At 40.1% G+C, this 18,690-nt stretch overlaps 2 protein-coding genes across 2 annotated transcripts; both read right to left on the reverse strand.

The window, feature by feature from the left end:
- Window positions 1-582: 582 nt before the first annotated feature.
- Window positions 583-2,226, reverse strand: sdhaf4 (succinate dehydrogenase complex assembly factor 4). Its single transcript, XM_032552669.1, has 3 exons — window positions 2,030-2,226; window positions 1,797-1,907; window positions 583-868 (listed from the first exon to the last, which is right to left on the reverse strand). The coding sequence occupies exons 1-3, from the start codon at window positions 2,106-2,108 to the stop codon at window positions 759-761; spliced, it is 300 nt and encodes a 99-aa protein (XP_032408560.1). The 5' UTR covers window positions 2,109-2,226; the 3' UTR covers window positions 583-758.
- Window positions 2,227-6,211: 3,985 nt separating this feature from the next.
- Window positions 6,212-12,450, reverse strand: tlx1 (T cell leukemia homeobox 1). The gene is made up of 3 exons (XM_032552413.1): window positions 11,952-12,450; window positions 10,391-10,628; window positions 6,212-8,359 (listed from the first exon to the last, which is right to left on the reverse strand). Exons 1-3 carry the CDS (start codon window positions 12,415-12,417, stop codon window positions 8,149-8,151), a joined length of 915 nt encoding a protein of 304 aa, XP_032408304.1. The 5' UTR covers window positions 12,418-12,450; the 3' UTR covers window positions 6,212-8,148.
- Between the last annotated feature and the right edge of the window lie 6,240 nt (window positions 12,451-18,690).

An 18,690-nucleotide genomic window follows, 5' to 3' on the forward strand; every position in this document is an offset into this window, starting at 1 on the left:
GTGTCCACTCAGTGTGGGTGGAGTTTGTCCACAGGAACAGAAAAGATTCCCGTCAAAGGTTGTGTGAACACCTGCTTTCTCGCAGTTTCCTAGTGAAGTAAATAAAGACATGGTGGTTCCAAACCCGACCCAAACCTTTCCATCTCTGCAGACTACTCGGAAAAACAGAACTCGCAGCATGCAGTTATTATGCAGTTTTTGCTTCCCCATGTTTTCTCATTTTTATTGTTGCTTTTTCTGCACCGTCTAGGTTTACATGTAAATGTCTAACTTGTGTCCTGTCCCCCTTTCTTTTTACAGCAGCAGAACATTTAAAGAGACAACTATATCATAGTTTAGTGAAGACACAACCCTCATGTCTCTTCCTCAGGGTTCAGATCAAGTCTTGCTGATGCATTATCTTTGTTAAATAGTGTCAGTATTCCTTCCTGGATGCTAAAAATCTAAAAAAGTCAACAAATGTTTGTGACTAAGAAAGCGTTCTGAACCTGAATGCTGTCACCGAACTGCTGCGTTGGACTGGATCTCGTGTTGATCCAGTCCAACGTGAGACAAAGAGTCAGAACAAACACTTGAGGCAGGTTAAGATCAGACCAAATCATCCTTTAGTTACATATGTGGGACATCAGGTTCATCAGGTCTGCTTATTGTTCTGAATACACACATGTACAGCAAATATTTACACGGCCACACAGTCTCAGTCTCTTCCAAGGTTCCTCTGACAGTGCTGCATTTGGCGGGGAAGCTGGAAGACTTCCCTAGAAGTCCACACAGCGGCCCTTCCTCTCCCAGTCTCCGTATCTGGTGGGCTCCGGGCCCCGAGGGCCACCTTTCTCCTTGGTTACAGGGTTTACGTCGTCAGGAAACTCTGCAGGAAAACAAGACACCAGTAAAAATCTCTTCTGTCCATGTCATGTTTTTCTTTGGACTTTGGTAGCTTTTTGTCACTCGTTCTTCATTATTAGTTCTTTCCTTTTATATTTCACAAGCTAAATAAAAATTTTTTTCTTAATTTTTATAGTTGCTATTTAAATAAAGAAATGCAGAAACTAAAATACTGTCCTAGCTAGTAAAAACTACAAATTGAGTTTCTAAGAAAATCAGACCGGTTACTTTGCTTTTCAATACAGAAACTTTAATTATGCAAAAGCCAAGATAATGTACAGTGCATAAACAGTAAAATTAATTCCTAGATTAAAATTAATTTGTACTATATTGTGCCATATTTTAGTTTTCTGACAAACCTGTTTCGATTTTACTACAAATATAAATCACAATCTTCAAAAATAGCAAAATAATAACAGAGCTAATGAGTTTCCTCAGTGAAATAATCATAGTGCAAGCAAACAGAACAAATCTGATAATACTAATTATTGACCTACAAAATTTGGTCAACTTTTATATCGACATTTTGACTCCTGAACTATTAAGTAAACAAAGAACAAAACGAGAGTGGAAAATAAGGAAGTAAATGCATGAGGAATAAATCGAGGAACATAAAAATGAAATGATTTAAAATGAAAGGGAAGATTAAATAAAAAACGCACCTCTGTCCTAAGATTTACAATGCGGAATTAAAGAATATGTGTTGATATCATTTTTCTTTTTGACTATTTTTAAAAACATACTTTAATTTCTTTGCACAGTAACTATTTAATTGAGCCAATAATTGAATTATGTTTTTAATTATTTGTTCTGGCAGGTTTAGAAACACATGTTAGCAATTTAGAGGAGCGGGGCATCATCTGCCTAAGACCCTGAGAAGATGGGAACCAACCAAACAGGCTGTTTCTCACTTTCTAGAACATCTCCGCTCTTCTCCGGAGCATCGAAGCGACCCTGCGGGGTTTTGGCCTTCTTGAGCGGCTCCTGGTCCTTCGGGGCTCCGCTGGCTGACCGTGCCGAGCCTTGACAAAGACGACATGCTAAAAACTACTGCACTTCATCAGCTTTCACATCAGAACCAGCAGCCTCCCCGAACCACCTGCTTCTATGAAAACTGACACAGCTCCGAGCCCGACAGTCTTACCTGAAAACACCGAGCCCACAGCCTGGGTTCGGGACTCGACCCGTCTGCTCGCTGACACACATAACCGTAAAAAAGACATGTTGGACGGCAATACAGGACAGAATCGCGCCGAAACGTCCTCCTAAGGTGCTGTGGGGACAGTTACACCACTGTCGGAGGAGCGTGGTATTTACGTAAAAAAAACGAAAACACAACACAGTCATCAGTGTGCGACAAATGATTGTAATGTCACTGAGCGTCCAGCAGGGGGGAGGGGAGAGCAAAACAAAGTCTATGTTCTCATGACTGTAACAAATTATGAGCTAAATAAAATAATTGATGACGTACAGAAATTTGCAGTTAAAGACTGAGGAAAAATTGCTGAGATGATGATGAGGAGGAAGATGATTGAGAGTGTTGAAACTGACATGCAAATAATAAATAAATTAACAATAACAGCAAACTATAGAAGTAAATAATAATAAACAAGAGCACACTCATGCCTGAGGGCAATTTAAACAAGCCAATTAACATAATAGAATAGAATAGAATAGAATAGAACATACTTTATTGATTCCCAAGACGAAATTGCTTATTTGTTCAGAAGCTACTCCACCCAGTGTTAAATATGAGTAAATATAACATAATTATAAATGATATAAAATATATATTAAAACGAATAATATATGCATACGTGTGATATTGTTATTTAAATATGACCTAAATATAAAATAAATAAACTAAGCTAATAACAAGCAGGCACATGGAAATATGTTGACTTATGAATAAATCTATAAATGGGTCCAGAGAAAACTTAGATTTAAAGAATGCTTGTGCTTTAATGACCACAATACGATAATTAATACGGAACGAGTTTTATTTTGGTAACCGGAAGTAGATCTTTTTTGCACTTTCCGTGTCTGATCTGTAAATTTAATTTTGATATATGTGACCTTCGTCCCTCGATCAGATGTTGAGAGGGCTGAAAAGTTTCAATGCTCCATGTTTGACAGTTCAAATATTATTATTTCAGGTAATAAGTGATATATATAAATGATGAATATTGCTCTGTCTTTGTCATGGTGGTTTTTCATTAATTCTGTATTTTTGTTACGTGTTTTTTTTTTCTTGTTCGTTTGGCTAAGTTTAAGAAAACCAGATCATCTTTCTTTATATACATGAATTGTTTTAGTTTTTTAAATAAAATAACCTTTGGTGTCCAACCTCACTCCGTTAGGCTAGGTGTTTGTGTGCACTTGCATATAGTACATATAGAGGAACATTTTCAAAATATTTATAAGTCATTAATGGAAAGTGAGGACCTGTCCCTGGTACATGCTTCTTTTTGCAGTTTACTGTGCTCTAGTTATTTTTGGCGGTATGGTGTGAATTAGATGTTAGTTGCAAAACTAGAACTGGGGAGGGTTAGGATTAGGTATGTGATGGTTAGGGGTAGGCGGTGGGTAAAGGTTAGGCTGGAAAATGAATGGAAGTCAATGTACAGAACCCACAAGACACGAAAACACAACTGTGTGTGACACACAGACCCTGCGTGTGTCTGCGTGTGTGTTTGTGTAAGCAAGCTGACATTACCCAGGCAGCTTTCTGAAAAGTTAAGGAGGAATTTAAAGGAGAGTTTCAACATCCACTCAGAACTATCAGCACTCCAAAACCTTCTGGATATCTTCACACACATGCACACACACGAGTGTAAGCAAGTGTCAGCGGCCTGGCTACTTCCAGAAAAGAACGGCAATGCAAAATTGAAGAAGCAGAGGAATAAGAACATGGCGACTGTCTCAAGTTAGCAGTTAGAAGAAAAAAAAATAACATTTCTTAAAACCTGGGGAAAACAGGCTTTGATCTCTGAATTTATTTTACTGTCAGGTTTAAAGTGAAAGGCCAGAGTGATGTTTCCTTTTCCAAAATTGCAGTTTTGTTAAATAGCATGGCAGTAAATTATGAATTTCCAGTGCTGTACATCACCAAAATATGTGATTGGAAAAGACACTCAGCTCACGCTGATATGTTGTGGAAAAATTTAGTAATGTTTAATTAGCTGTGTTTCCCAGACTGGGGAGCTCCTTTGCAGAAGTCAGCAATTGGCTGCCCAATGGTAGATTAGCAGAGTTCAGCTGTAAACCATAATCTTGCCTCAGTTCAGCTAGTCCCACCCGCTCCTGTCAGGTCATGTCCTTCTCAACAACGGATGCTGCCCAGTATATTCAATGCAATTCAAAAATAATTTATTGATCCCAAAGGGAAAGTAAATGTTGTAACTTGTTTATTCAAAGTGCTATTGTAGATGGTGATGGCTGTGGACAGGAAGGATCTCCTGTAACACAATTTGATTTAACATGAATTCAAAGAAGCCCCTGACTAAAGACAGTTTGTTTTTCTAAGACAGTTTCATAAATAGGATGGCCACAGCTGTCCATAATTTACTTGATGACATCCACAGGCCGGGCAAGGAGAGCATCCAAGAGAAGCTGTGGAGATCTACAGTACAGACCTGCCCAAATGTTAGTAGTGCACTCCATAAATCTAGGCTTTAGTGAAGAGCAGCAATGCAAAAGCCCTTTTTTAAGAAAATCAGAGGAATTTACCATAAACCACAAGAGGACAGAAAATGAGAGGAAAGATGTGATCTGGTGAGACCGAACTGGAGCATTTTTGTCCTACGCAGAAAACACTGTGGCAAAAAAAAAAGTCCATTGCTCATTATACACCATAAACTCGTGGTGAAACACGAGAGTGGCAGGATGATGCTGTGGGGACGATGTTCTCAAGCAAAGATAAAGAAGCTGGTTGTAGTTGGGCAGAAACCGTAAAAGACTGGATTTGTTCTTCGTTGACTTTCCTACTCTCTCTTTCAAACTCCATGTCCTTTTTGTATCTTTAAAAAGGATACAACACGTAAAACAAATAAATGTAACCAAACTCTGTTTAGAGTCACTAATTCAACTCCATAAAGTCGGTCTGCCTGTCAGTTTCTTCTGCATAATACTGACATGGTAAGGAGATGTAAACTGGTACTAACAGTGATAATTTTGCCTAAATGTTTGGGATTTATCCTCAATATATCTGAATAAATAAATCATCATTGACTCTACCCTCCTGGTTTTTGTCTCTTTATTTCTTGCTCGCTTACTCCTACAGTGCCTAACCTGAGAAAATGCGGAGACGTTCACATACCTTTCTTTGTGAGGCACAGCAACAGCTGGAGAAACAAAAACCAAAAGCCAAACTGTTTCCACTGAAGGTTTACACGACGGGAACGTGTCACTGTTCTTTATTTAAACATAATGCATTGGTCCACCTTAACCAGCCATGTTTTTCTGAAGAATGTGACAAACGGCTTACTTTGTGCCATTTTTTTGCGTGTTTACGCAGTCGAGTCAGAAATGATGACGTGAATTTGCCTTGACTTGTCTACTCATAATAAAACAAGGTCGGCGCCACACAGAGCTGTGAATAAAGGTATTTGCACCTTTTCTGATTTTTTTTCTGTTTTTGCTTTTTTTGTGTGTTGCAGTTAAATATTTTGTACTTAAAAAAAAAAAAAGCTAGTATCAGACAACGGTAACCTGAGTTCATACAAAAACTTGTTTTTAAAATGATTTAATTAAAAAGAAAAAATCTACCCAAGTTAACCTGGCCCTATGTGGAAAAAGTAACTACACCAAACGCCTTTATAACCCTTACAGACTGATAGCCGTCAACGACTCTATTTCCCATCTGCTCTTGAACTTCTTTACATCCGGGCACGATCTCTTGCTCTGACTTTAGATCTCTTAGCCTACTTCATGTCGTCAGACAGGTTCTACTTAAGTGATTTCTTCATCCTGGAACTCTGGTAGTAGTCAGGTCTGGATCCAGCATATGTTCCCCTCTCCCCCCCCCCCCCCTTCCTTCTCACATTGTTGGTTTGGTGAAGTTTAGACTTTATCATCTAAAAGCTGCACTTCACTCACGTTCTGATATGAAATTAGTTTGATGACTTGAAACATTTAAATGTGAGGAGCAAAAAGCAAAACCTAAATATTCTGCAAGGCAGACATACGTTTTCATACAGCTCTGTCTGTAAACAAGTGTCTACCAAATAATGCAGATGAAAGGGAGTGTGTGCACCCCCACACCCCCCCACACACACACACACACCAGAATGCTAAGAAGAAAAACAAAAAAACAACAACAGTAAAATGTGGTAATTTGCATTTAAATACATCATTTAGACAAAGTGCAATATATTACATTTCACCATTTAGGTCGTGTTTTTTATGGTTTGTCTTATTTGTACTGGGAAGTTTGGTCCATGATCCAGTCTGGAGATGTCAGTTAGAGTGACCACTGAAGCTGGTCATTTTGATGTGTAAATCTCAGGACTTCCTGATGGCGTTGCAGTTACCGTGGAAGTTGAAACTCTTATCAGGGAATGAGGTCATATCCTGTATAAGTGTGCTCCAGTTGAAGGTCAGCGAATCGCTACTTGTGCTCGGTGACCAAGCTAACTTCTGTTAGCAATACAAACCACCGATTATGTATTTCTACGCTTTCACTAAACTGATCCACAGCAGTAGCATACAGTGGATTTGTGGTTCATTATTTGTGAATAGTTCTGTGGAATGTAACTCCAGATAATTATTGAAAAATAATTTTGTAGAACATATCTAACATCCATCCATCCATTATCTTACATTCTTATCCCTAATGGAGGTTGCCAGGGGTGCTGGTGCCTATCTCCAGCAGTCAGCGGGCGAGAGGCTGGGTTCACCCGGGACAGATCGCCAGTCCATTGCAGCATATCGAAAATATTCGATATACAACACAGAGAGAAAATGCATCTTTGGGAAACTGAAATGGCTATGCCCATATCTACTTGACATGATATTGGCTGGCATTTGCAAAACAGCCAATCCAGGAGTGGCATTTACTTTTGTTGGGACCGACCCTCAGCAGCGGAGACAAGCAAGGCTGCAGATGTTACTGTCCACTAAAATGGTTTCCGTTGTGCATATTAATGCATATTAAGATACAGTTGGTATTACAATTATTAAAATAAACAGTTGTAAGTGTTTTTAGATGGGATCTCAAGTATTAGTGGATTTCAGCTGTTAGGAGGAGGCTGCGATCCCAAACTCCAACATACACAGAGGGTCCACTGTGCTATATAAGGGCTGTGCTATATCCTGAAGGGGGACTGATTTAACGATATAAATACAAATAAACAGCTTCTTTCTGCATCTCTCACTGTGTTGCATAAGCACCATGTTGGATTTTTAGATGGCGGTCGGGGGGAGGTTGACGGAAACCTCCAATTTTCCAAATCAAAAATATTTGATTTGTTCGATTTTTCAGCTGATTTTTCTGACAAAGAATTCAAACATTCCAACACTCAAAAAAAAAGAAAAAAAAAGAGAGAAAAAAAAGAATTCAACAATGGATTTATGGGACACAGACCCATAAATCCAATATGGCTGCTGCATGCGTAAAAGCTAGTGATAGCTGCAATGCCTGTCTGTACGTGCTGAGGAACTTATTATTGTTAGTTTTTATTGCTAAGAGTCATCAGCCACCCACCGGGTCACACAGCACAACCGTAAGCGAAGACTTTGATGGAACACGTTTAAAGTTACCACAACATCATTTCCAGGCTGCCGCTGTTGATTCGAAGGTAAATTAAACGCGCGGTTAACAAGATTGAGAATCTCCATTGATCTCATTACATCCCCTTCTTTCTAAAAGATTGTTGAAACAAGTGCTTTGTTATTCTGCAGTCGATTAAAAAGTCGATTAAAGAAGGCCGATAAATACGCATGTCGCTCTAAGACAAAGCCCTATTCAGTCAGTCGTATAAACTTTTATAAAAATATCTTTTTTAAAAGTCCCTCATGTAAAGAATATTAATAGCAATAATAATAACACAACATGTCGTCGTGTGGGCCCCATTTGATGGGAGAAGTGCAGAGAGAGCCCATCAACAAACAGCACCGGTGTCCGTGAGACAGAAAGAGCAAAGGCCAGGAACCAGAGTCCAACGGCAGGACGTCCAACGGCAGGATGTCCTCAGCAGGGGTCGGGCCGCTCCTCCACACCGCAGCAGTCACTGGATCCCGAAGGAGAGACGAAGAGCTAGAGGTTTACTCACAGGCTGACACGCTGCTGATCTTTGCTGTGTTCTCACTCCACGGCTGGAGGTTCTGCAGGGCGTACAGGGAGCTGTTCTGCAGGCACAGTGGGTCGGGGGCTACCGGCTGGTTGATGGTCTTCTGGAAGGCCTCCTGTTGCAGCTGCATGAGGATACGGTTGGCCTGCTGCCGCTCCGCTTCCCGCTCCTCCGCCGTCTGCCGTCTGCAAGGAAAGTGCAGAGAGTCTGTGAGGGAGAGAGGGCTGAGTGCGGTGTGGGGACACGGAGTCCACACACTGGGAGGAAGTGGACAGGACCAGAGCTTTGACACCTTCAGTCAATCAATCAATCAATCAATCAATCAATCAATCAATCAATCAATCAATCAATCAATCAATCAATCAATCAATCAATCAATCAATCAATCAATCAATCAGTCAGTCAGTCAGTCAATCAATCAATCAATCAATCAGTCAATCAATCAATCAATCAAATTTTTTATTTGTACAGCACCTTTCAGCAACAAGGCATTTCACAGGGCTTTGCATCATAAAAACACAATGATACAAAGTCGTAGAGCACACAGTCAACAACATTACATTTCCCCGTTGCTACACATCAGATTATTGATTAATATTTCATTGATTATGTTTCAATAGCAACTCTAAACAATAGAGTTTTGAGTCTAGATTTAAAGGAACTCAGAGTTTCAGATGTTTTTACGTTTTTTTAGACGTTTGTTCCAAATTTGTGGTGCAAAGGAGGAGAATGCTGCTTCTCTATGTTTGGTTCTGGTTCTGGAGATGCAGAGCAGAACCAGAAGGAGAGGTATCTTGCTGGCTCTTCTTTTCTTTTTTCTTTGTCTTTTCCATCCCCCCAACTCGTGATGCATTTTTGAGGCCATGTCCAAACAGAGGTGCCTGCCAAATTTGAGACGGTGGGGGGGGTGCATAATCAAACAGACCACCAGAAGGCTTTAGTGACATATTTTTATTCATGCTGAATAGAACGGGGATATCCTTTGATACGGTACAAAATGCCCTTCTTTGATTTTGTACCTTTAAAACAAAACCCACTTACTGTACATGCACATAAACCTCTGTTCATTATCTTATCTATATTCATACGCATCATTGATTAATCATGGAGAAAATTCAGATGAAATGTGAAATATTGTAGCGTTTTCTTCTTTTCTTTTGTTTTTTTTAAACAAAAAAATACACCCCCCCACACACACACACCGCCACACACAATTTGTTGTGTACTAAACACTTCCTTGTGTTTTTCTCTATTATTAGAGAAGAAAGCCGGAAGTGTTAGTCAAATTACCCCTGGGTAAATCCATACCCAGAGTTGTTACCGTTCTCTTTCTGCTCCCATTTCGTAGCAGTAAGCCAAGCATTTCGTACCCAGGTATTGCATATCAGTTACACTATATTGCTAAGTAACTGGGACGTATTCTGTATTTTACTTTTGCACTATATTTAATGTAAAATTAAAAGCTGGGCACCAATAACGTAAAAATAATAGACTAAATATAGACTTATGCTAAACATGCTAAAATATGTAATGCTAAAGATAAATGCACAAATTACCTTTTATTTTAATGTATTTTTTTAGATTATTTTTTCTGAAACATTTTGTATTTAATTCTACTTTGATGCATTTAGTTTCTGATCCCCGTTTTAGTCAGTTAGGCTAACTATGTCCGATCAAACCAGAATAACCGAGCGGCCTCCTCCTGCTGACAGACGGCTATTATTTATTAATTATATGACCACAGTTTATTACAGCAGATATTTTATAGCATCAATAATAAAATAAAATCTAATAAAATTCTATACAAATATAGAAAATAATTGAAAAAGCAGGTATCCCCAATACCGTAACAACACGACGTAAGCGCACCGCATACAGAAAAACAAAAGGTCAGATATGATTTTGACGGGGGGGGGGGAAAAATAAGAGATGAGAAAGGCTTCTTAAAGGTGGACCGGCAAAACTAAAAGACTGGGCCTAGACGATAAATGTGGGAGCTAATCTGTGATAACCCACGAAAACTGATTCTCCACTTTGGTTTTACGTGGGTCCAGAATTGCTGGCCCGGTTCTGGAAAAAAACCTGAATCTCTCCAGTCTGTCGCACGAGCGTGTTTGGAAAGCCTTTTTACTAGTACCGCATAGAACAACTCTGCTCCGAAAAAAAGGTGTTTTGAGTCAAATCTAAAGAGAAGAGAGAGCGAAGAGAGCAGTCACCTCCACTTGGTGCGTCTGTTCTGGAACCAGGTTTTGACCTGAGCGTCGGTCATCTTCAGGGCCTTGGCCAGCGCGGCGCGCTCGGCAGACGCCAGGTACTTCTGCCGGTGGAAGCGCTTCTCGAGCTCGCAGATCTGTAGCCGGCTGAACGACGTCCGCGGCTTCTTCTTCTTCGGCGGAGTGCGATTCTGGTACGGGTGACCTACACGGCGCGTGACAGTGAGGGGTGAGAGGGAGACTTGACGGGGACGGTGGTCAGGAAGGGACAGGAGAGCAGAGCGGGACGCGCAGGGCGAAAGACAGGAAGCAGACAGTGAGCGGAGAGAAGCGGTACAGGAGCTGCACAGGAAACGGTGAGGCTGTTATAAGAATATTAAATTTTAGCCATTCAAAAAAAAAAAATTAACTTTGTAAAAGTATAGTCTAATCACATAGTTACAAATCCGAAAATCAAGATAAGATGTTTAATACTTCAAAAAAAAAGTCGGTTTTTTTTGTTGTTGCCTATATTTACTATAAAATTTCAGAACATATTCTATGATTTAATGGTTTAAGACATTTTATCAGAACTTTCAACAACGTGAGAGTTATTCAAAGTTTACGGTATAATAAAAAAGTGTATGTAGGCTACAGTTTGATTTTGGGGTTTAGTGAGAGAGAACAAAAATGCAAATATGCATGAACAAATGAAGCATTGAAACTAAGCGGTATGTGCTGGTTTGGAAATTAACTTAAAATGTTTGTGGAATGAAGGAGAATCAGAGCTAAAGTCAAACTAACCAGCTGATAAACCAAAGGCGCATCGTAGCTGGTTGTCAGGAAACATTGTACATTGTACCAATTTAATGTTTTGTTTTTAATTATTATTTTACATGTCATGGCTCTTATCCATTTGTTTACAACTGACTTTTAATTTATTCTAAAGGATAAACCAGATGAGTAAATAGATCTTAACAATTTTATAAGTAATTTAAATGAACTAGTTCATATATATCATATATATATAATTTAATTAAAATTTCAATTTTATTCTATTTCTATTTTATCAGTGCTGTTGTTGTGCTTGCAGTGATTTCTTTTTCTCTTGATGTCTTTTTCTTACTTTGTCACATTTATTTCATTTGTATATTTATCTTAGTTCCCCCCCCTCTACCCCGTCTGGTTGAAGATGTACCCAATTTTATGTATTTTTTTTTTCCCATTTCCAGTTATGCAGAGACATCAGAGAGCAGAACAAAAGCAGCAACAGGATCGCAGAAAGAGCAGTGGGACCAAAGAGACAGCTCCAAGAAGAAGCAGCGACCGCATCTTATGTGACCAACAATTAAAAATATTTACATCTGTAAACTATCTCGTAGTGTAAGATATTCTAAAAATGTGCGAGATTTTGTTAACATGATGAAAAAGTTATTATTCCACAAATTCTTACTTTGCTAAAAGAAAAGAAAAAAAAAACAAACAAAAACAAAACATTGCTTTGCATGAGGGTCAGGCTTTAAATTGTCCTTAAGTCTGCTTAATAATAATAATAATATAATAATAATAATAATAATAATAATACCTGTGAACCTGTCTTTGGTGTAGCGCCGGTTGCTCTCCATCCACGGGAAGGTGAGCGCACTCAGGTTGCCGACGCCGCCGCTAGCGGGAGGCGGCACCGCGGAGCCGCAGCCGCCGCTGAGAGGAGGCCGGTGCGCGGGGACACGGATGACCCCGGAAGAGTTCATGTTAGTCCCGTTCATGTTCACGCTCATGTTCATGTGATAAGCTCCCCCGAGAGACGCCATCCCACACGAGCCGCCGGCGGTGCTGTTGTATCCGCCGCCGCCGCCGCCGCCGCACGCGAAGCCTCCCACTCCCCCGGCGCCGCCGTTGTACGCTGCGTGGCCGTAGTCCGGCTCCGGCATCCTCGAGCCCAGCATGCAGCTCTGCTCCACGTTGCTCAGGATCTGGTCGATGCCGAAGCTGATGGGCTCCACGTGCGCGTGCTGCTGCAGATGCGCCCCCAGGATCCCGATGTGATCCATGGCGCTCGATGCGCTCCCCTCGGCTCCCGTGGCCCACGCGCTGCTTCTCGCTGGACCTGCTGCTCGTTATCTGGCTGCGAGGAGCGGCGCGCGCGTCTTTCTGTGGGCTCCCCTGTCCCCCCCGCCCCCCCAACCCTCTGCTGTGCGGGACCATCAATCAAGTTGCCAAGGAGACAGCACGACGTCCTGCACGGCCTGCAAACTCAGAGGGCTTCTCAGCCTTAAGTCGATACACTCCCCGAACCTCTCACACACAAGGCCCGTTTTATTTTTTAATGCCACTATTTTCCTCTCATCTGTGGAGAATCTGATATTTTATTGTCTTTTTAAGATGTTGTATCTTTTCCTTTTCTCTTTTCGTCGAGTGGACAGTCTGTAAAGAACATTTTCTAACCTTTTTTTTGCTTCTGCAAATTCCGACCCTCAGACCAAATGAACATGTGCGGATTAGATTTTTATGGTTAGAGTATTTTAAGAATACATGGAGATTTAGCTATATTTGGGCAGCATCAGCTGAAATATGCAGATCCCATTATTTCCCAAAACAAATGCCCCCTAACCCTACAAACACAGAAATAAATGAATAAATAAATAAATTGATCATAAGATTTTAGAATACTGAATTGAAAAAATATGCCGAGTTATCTCCGAGTGATTTTTTTTCCCCCCAAGAAAAACTTATTTATGCAAGATAAAGCTGCGATTTGTTTTGTCATTTTCTGAAGAGACATGTTCCAATATATAAAATAATGACATTTACATGCTGATGCACATTAATTGCAGCGTCAAAATGTGTAATTAATAATTACAACGCAGTGGTTAAGTTAAAAACAAAACATACTGCCATTTAAGAAATAATAAAGCTACACTAAAATAATGCATTTTAAGCAATTTTGACTTTGTTTTTATATAAAAAGAATCCACTATCTTTATAATAAAACGGCCAATTTGGCTGAAATGATCCAGGGTGCGTATAGATGATAAATGAGCGGCTCTTAATGCGCCTTATTGCTGCGGATGTGACACTATTATTAATTCATGTTCAGAGGGAAGACACGGCTGCAAACACCGATCCACTCCTCGTGGATTTTCTTTTTATTTTCGTTTTTTTTCTCTCTCTCTCTCTCTCTTCCTTCCATTTTCTCCGAACCCAAAACTCCCGGGGATCGGTTCAAGATAAAGCAAAAAAAAAAAAAAAAAAAAAAAAAAAAGGTGAGATTTTTAAACATGTCAAGGAATGGAAAAATCTGCGGTTGTTTTCGCAAACTCCGTTATATCGAAGCAGATATTAATACTGTGAATAGTTGATCATAAATAACGCGCAGCAGCCAAACAATTAAGTGAAAAATTAAACCGAAAGCCTCATTGATTTTCTCTCGCCAACGAACGCCGCTGGGACTTCATTACTTAACGCTGGGGGTACTTACATATTAATATTTGATACGGTCTGAAATCTTCTCATTGGCCTACTGAGTCGCATCAAATTTTAATGCCTCCGGTAGCCAATCGGCGCCCGGACGTGGGGCCCTCGGTTCAGGCGTAGGCCAATAAATGATCATCAGGGACAGGAGGCATATGAGAGGCAATCATGCAGTATAAGGCGGTATTTGGAGACAATCAGCTGGTGTTTACCATCTATCTTCTGCATAATCGATAACGTTCATTTCAAAGACGAACCGGTTTTATGCGCTGAATTCAAAACATGACGGTAATTCGATTTTACCGGGACGTTTTAAATCCTGTTGAGCTCCAAAGTTTGTCGGTCAGATTCAGCTCGGAATGCATGGAAGTGGGTTTTTTGTTGTTGTTGTTTTTTATTATTTTTTGGGGGGTTACAAACGTTGTGCCTCGTAACTGTGAAGTTCAAGTCAGACAGGAAAATCCAAGGGGATTTGTAATTGTAGTCTTTCACAAATACAAAGAAGTTACACTTCTTCAAATTCGTAAGTAAAAAAGAAGAGTCACACTTAAAAAAAACAACAAAAACTTACACTTATAATTTTGCCCAAATGACCCAAAATAGTGCAAACCAAATCTTCATCTGTCCGAGAAAAAAAAAAATACTTGCGAATATTTCTTCGTCACACACAGGCACCCCTTCACAGATTTCATACAAGTCACAAAATATGAAAGCTCTGCTCTAATATTTTAATATCTAATATCACTCAATCCAATATATTTGGTGCAAAACTAATTCAATCAGTTGTATTAACATCTTCACACAGACACACAAGTCAGTGAATGCTACTACTCGCGAATCTGCTGATGTGAGTCCCAAATCCTGCTTTACGAGCCACATCAGCTTCATTCACGCGCCGCGATTTTTACACCAGAACGTCTGGCTGCACTTCCGGCCTGCAGCCAACGTTTCGGACGAGAGGCCGGGGTCACCCTGGACAGGTCGCCAGTCTGTCACAGGGCAACACAGAGACAGACGGGACAAACAACCATGCACACACACACTCACACACACACCCCCACACAAGAATGAGAGAATTTAGGTAGACCAATTAATCTAACAGTCATGTTTTTGGACTGTGGGAGGAAGCCAGAGTACCCAGTGCCCAGGGAGAACATGCAAACTCCATGCAGAAAGACCCCAGGCTGGGAATTGAACCCAGGACCTTCTTGCTGCAAGGCAACAGTGCTACCAACTGCACCACTGTTATGTGCTAAATATTGTTTTAGGGTTTACGTGGCCTCTTGGAGCCGCCTAAATTGGGTTGATGCCACGGTGAAATTACAAAATGATTCACATCTCAGCCAGATTTCTGACTTAAATTAGTTGCCTTTCACATTGAAAGTTGCAGTCGTCCGAAACAACAAAAACAAATGAGATGCACTATCTCTCAATTCCAAGGTCTTATGTATCAAGCCAGGACAAATATGCTCTGTTCTTAACCAATGGCAACATTTGTTTAAAATCTGCAGGTGTGAAAAAGACGCCAATGTCATTATGTAGAGAAATGAAGTGAAAACGACATAGCCTGTCTGTCCAAAACTAAGTACACCCTTTGTGCTTCCACAGGTTTAAAGTTTAGCATTCGCAATTTCACAAAAAGAAAGATTATTCACAAGATCAAAAGATTTTACACAGCTGACAACCTTCCTAATTTGGTCCCAGCATCCTCATCTCAAACTCATCTCATGCAGCGTAAAACTCAGAGTAACAGACAAAAAACAAAACAAAACTGTAAGTCCCCATCTCTTATGGGTGTTAGTAGCTTAATGTTAAAATTCAATACAGCAAGTTAGAAAAATGCTGAACCAGTTTGACTGCTTGTAAGGCTTGAAGGTGAAAGTCTCTTGTTTCTAAGACAATAGGGCAACAGGACTTGCTGACCTGCGATCATCTCTGTCAGGTGTATTACAGCAGGGACGCATCTAGAGCATGCGGGGCAGCATGCCTAGAGGACCAGGATTGAAGAACACTGCTCAAGACAGACAGATGAGACCAAAGTAAGCATGTTTGGAAAAGATGCAGAGCTCCAATTCTGGAGAACACGAAACACATCCTGTCGACAGAAATTACTTTTGTCTTATTGACTTTCAAGCACATCGGCGGAGGGCTGATGATTCGGCCTCGTTTTTCCATCTACGACGAAATGTCAGAAAATGAAAACAACGTGTTACAATGGCCCAGTCAAAGTCCAAGACCTCAACTTGATTTGAAATGCCGTGGCGGGAAGCTGTGAGGGAATGAATGTCTGGACGCCTCGATGAACTGGAGCAGCATTTGGAAGAAAATTGGGCCAAAGTTCTTCCACAACCTCCACAGTATACTCCGCATGACTTCAGGCTAGGCTCTTACACGTACCATTCCAGTTCGACTTCTTTTATGTTAAATCATGACAAGTGGAATCAGTCGGGTTAATTGAGGTTAAACAATATTGGCATTTGCCAAACACTGATCCAATCTGATCATGTCCTTATTCGTTTACTTTATTTTACACCGAGTGATCATCACATTGTCAGGGAATTTGGCTGGATTGGTAGTTTGCTGCCGCTCTGTTTGTCAGATGCTGACATTGCAACTTTCAGAACTCATGCATCATCTGGTATATTATGTTATGAGTTCTTCTTTTATGTGGGATATCCCATCACAATTACAATTAAATGCTGTCTTTGACGGGTTTATGTTGGGTTTAGTTTATTCACAAATCCAATTAGTTGCAAATAAGTAAAAGAAAACTACATTGCCTAACACTTTTGCGGTGCATGTGCCGCAGAAGTATACAGCTACTGAGAATTTCCTTCTCAATGGCTGTGCAAAAATCTGTGAATACAGAAATGATGTACTTCCGTCACAGTCTTTCACCAAAGTGGCTTTTAGTAATTGTGCTAAACTAAACCAGTGCTGTTAATATTCAGGTCACAGTGTCACACTGGGTCAAAAGAATGGTGAGACTGGGGTGCTGATATGAAGAGCTGAACATCGGGGTGATTTGTTGGCTAATGCCAAAGGTAGCATTTGGATTCTGATGGGTTTTTTTTCCATCCAGTCAGATCATTCCTACAAAAATACCGAAAGCATTTTTTGTAAAGACTCCACACAACTCTTTCTGCCCTCTTCGGACATTTAATTTTCCATTTGGGTTAAAGCAAAACAGCGGCGAGGAAGCCTTCCCAGAACTGCGTATAAGAGCTCTTCATCTCTCTGCATGTCACTCAAGACATGTCAAAGCACATAAAGAAGACGATCATGGGTTTAAAAAACCTGACTGCTCAGAGAGCAGGAACAATAAGAGAAGGTATTTAAAGTCATTACTGGCCACTGAAGTATATGATTACCGAACTTTCCTTCACAGCATTTGACTAGCGAGAAAATATTCTACAGGAAGTATATACATCGAAATTCAAGGCACGCCTGTATGTCGTCAGGTGTAACACGTTTCTTCCAACCGGAAGTACAGATCTGTTCAATAAATGAGAATTTTATTGAAATGTTCCTTTGTTTCAGTAACTCAATTCACTCAGCGAGTGACATTAAATGAATCCCATACCGACTCATTAGGCTGATTTTCTGCCAAAGAAAAAATACATTTGATTGAATATTAGACCAATAAAAACATTTCTTCAACACAGAAACATTGTCTTCTGAAAGTATTTTTAATCTTAAAATAGTATTTTTAAATAACCTGCATTCATGCAGTACTTTATCAAGTCCAGCATATGGAGGACCAGAACTGACATAATTAAAAATATGAACTGGATTATCTGTACATATATAGAGAGAGATTTTCTTTTCTTTTCTGCTTCAAGGCTAACATTGGTTACTTGATATCTTTGGTCGCCATTTCATTTGGAAAACATCAGAACTGGGGTTGAGGCTGAGGGCTACTGTTTTCCTTCCCACTGTGTGACTGACGGCTCCCTATCAGAGCACTTATCAAGTGAAAGTCAAGGACTTCCAGAAGTCCCATTTTCAGGTGATTGATGGAAGCCAGTGAGTAAGTAAGGAGACAGAGTGAAAGAGGAGAAATTTACCAACACAAAGAGTGAAGTGAAAAGAAAATAAGCACGGATTTAAGCAAACTGGCATCAAAGGGACTAAATTTGGTTGAAAATAAACTATGGATGTTTGGATGATTATTATGACGCTCACATTTTATTGTAATAAACAGACAGTATGTGACAGTTTCCCATTTCAACAATTAATTACAATACCAGATTTTTCACAATGTTCTGAAAACTTTGGGAAAATAAGAACTATGTTCATTTTGTGATGACCAGCAGGAGAGTGTTAGAGCTCAGTTCAGACAATGTAATTTCTGCCAAGACAAAAGCGGGTTCTGTTGGGTTAGCATGTGCACACATTTTAAGCGTGTGTACAAATTTAGAAGTCTAGGAAATGCATGCTTAGCCTGAGACTCGTAGATACTTGGATGAGCAGCTGCAAACAGGTCCGATACAGAATCACAGGTTGAAATGAGAGACCTATCCATATTGATGTGTGACCCTGAATGTCTTAAAGCCCCATAGAGCCCCAAAAAACCCTAAAAACTTTTAAACTGACTAATCTTTTTCCTAAACAGCAAAATCAAAGTACCAGTGCAAACTCTCAGAATTAAGATCCAAAACAGACAAACAAAATAACTCAACATTGGGGAAGTAAATTTCTTGTTTATTGTAGAACAATCCTAAGCAGGATTGCTCTACAATAATAAGCAATTATTGGACTAATGAAAGTCCAAGGTAACTTGAGTTAAGTCAGGTTTGTGTAAACACTTTATTGCAATTATCTTTGTAAAGTCAAGGACACATCATCAGTAG

Source organism: Xiphophorus hellerii, chromosome 22 (genome assembly GCF_003331165.1).
Source record: "Xiphophorus hellerii strain 12219 chromosome 22, Xiphophorus_hellerii-4.1, whole genome shotgun sequence".
In the NCBI taxonomy this organism is placed as follows: Eukaryota; Metazoa; Chordata; class Actinopteri; order Cyprinodontiformes; family Poeciliidae; genus Xiphophorus; species Xiphophorus hellerii.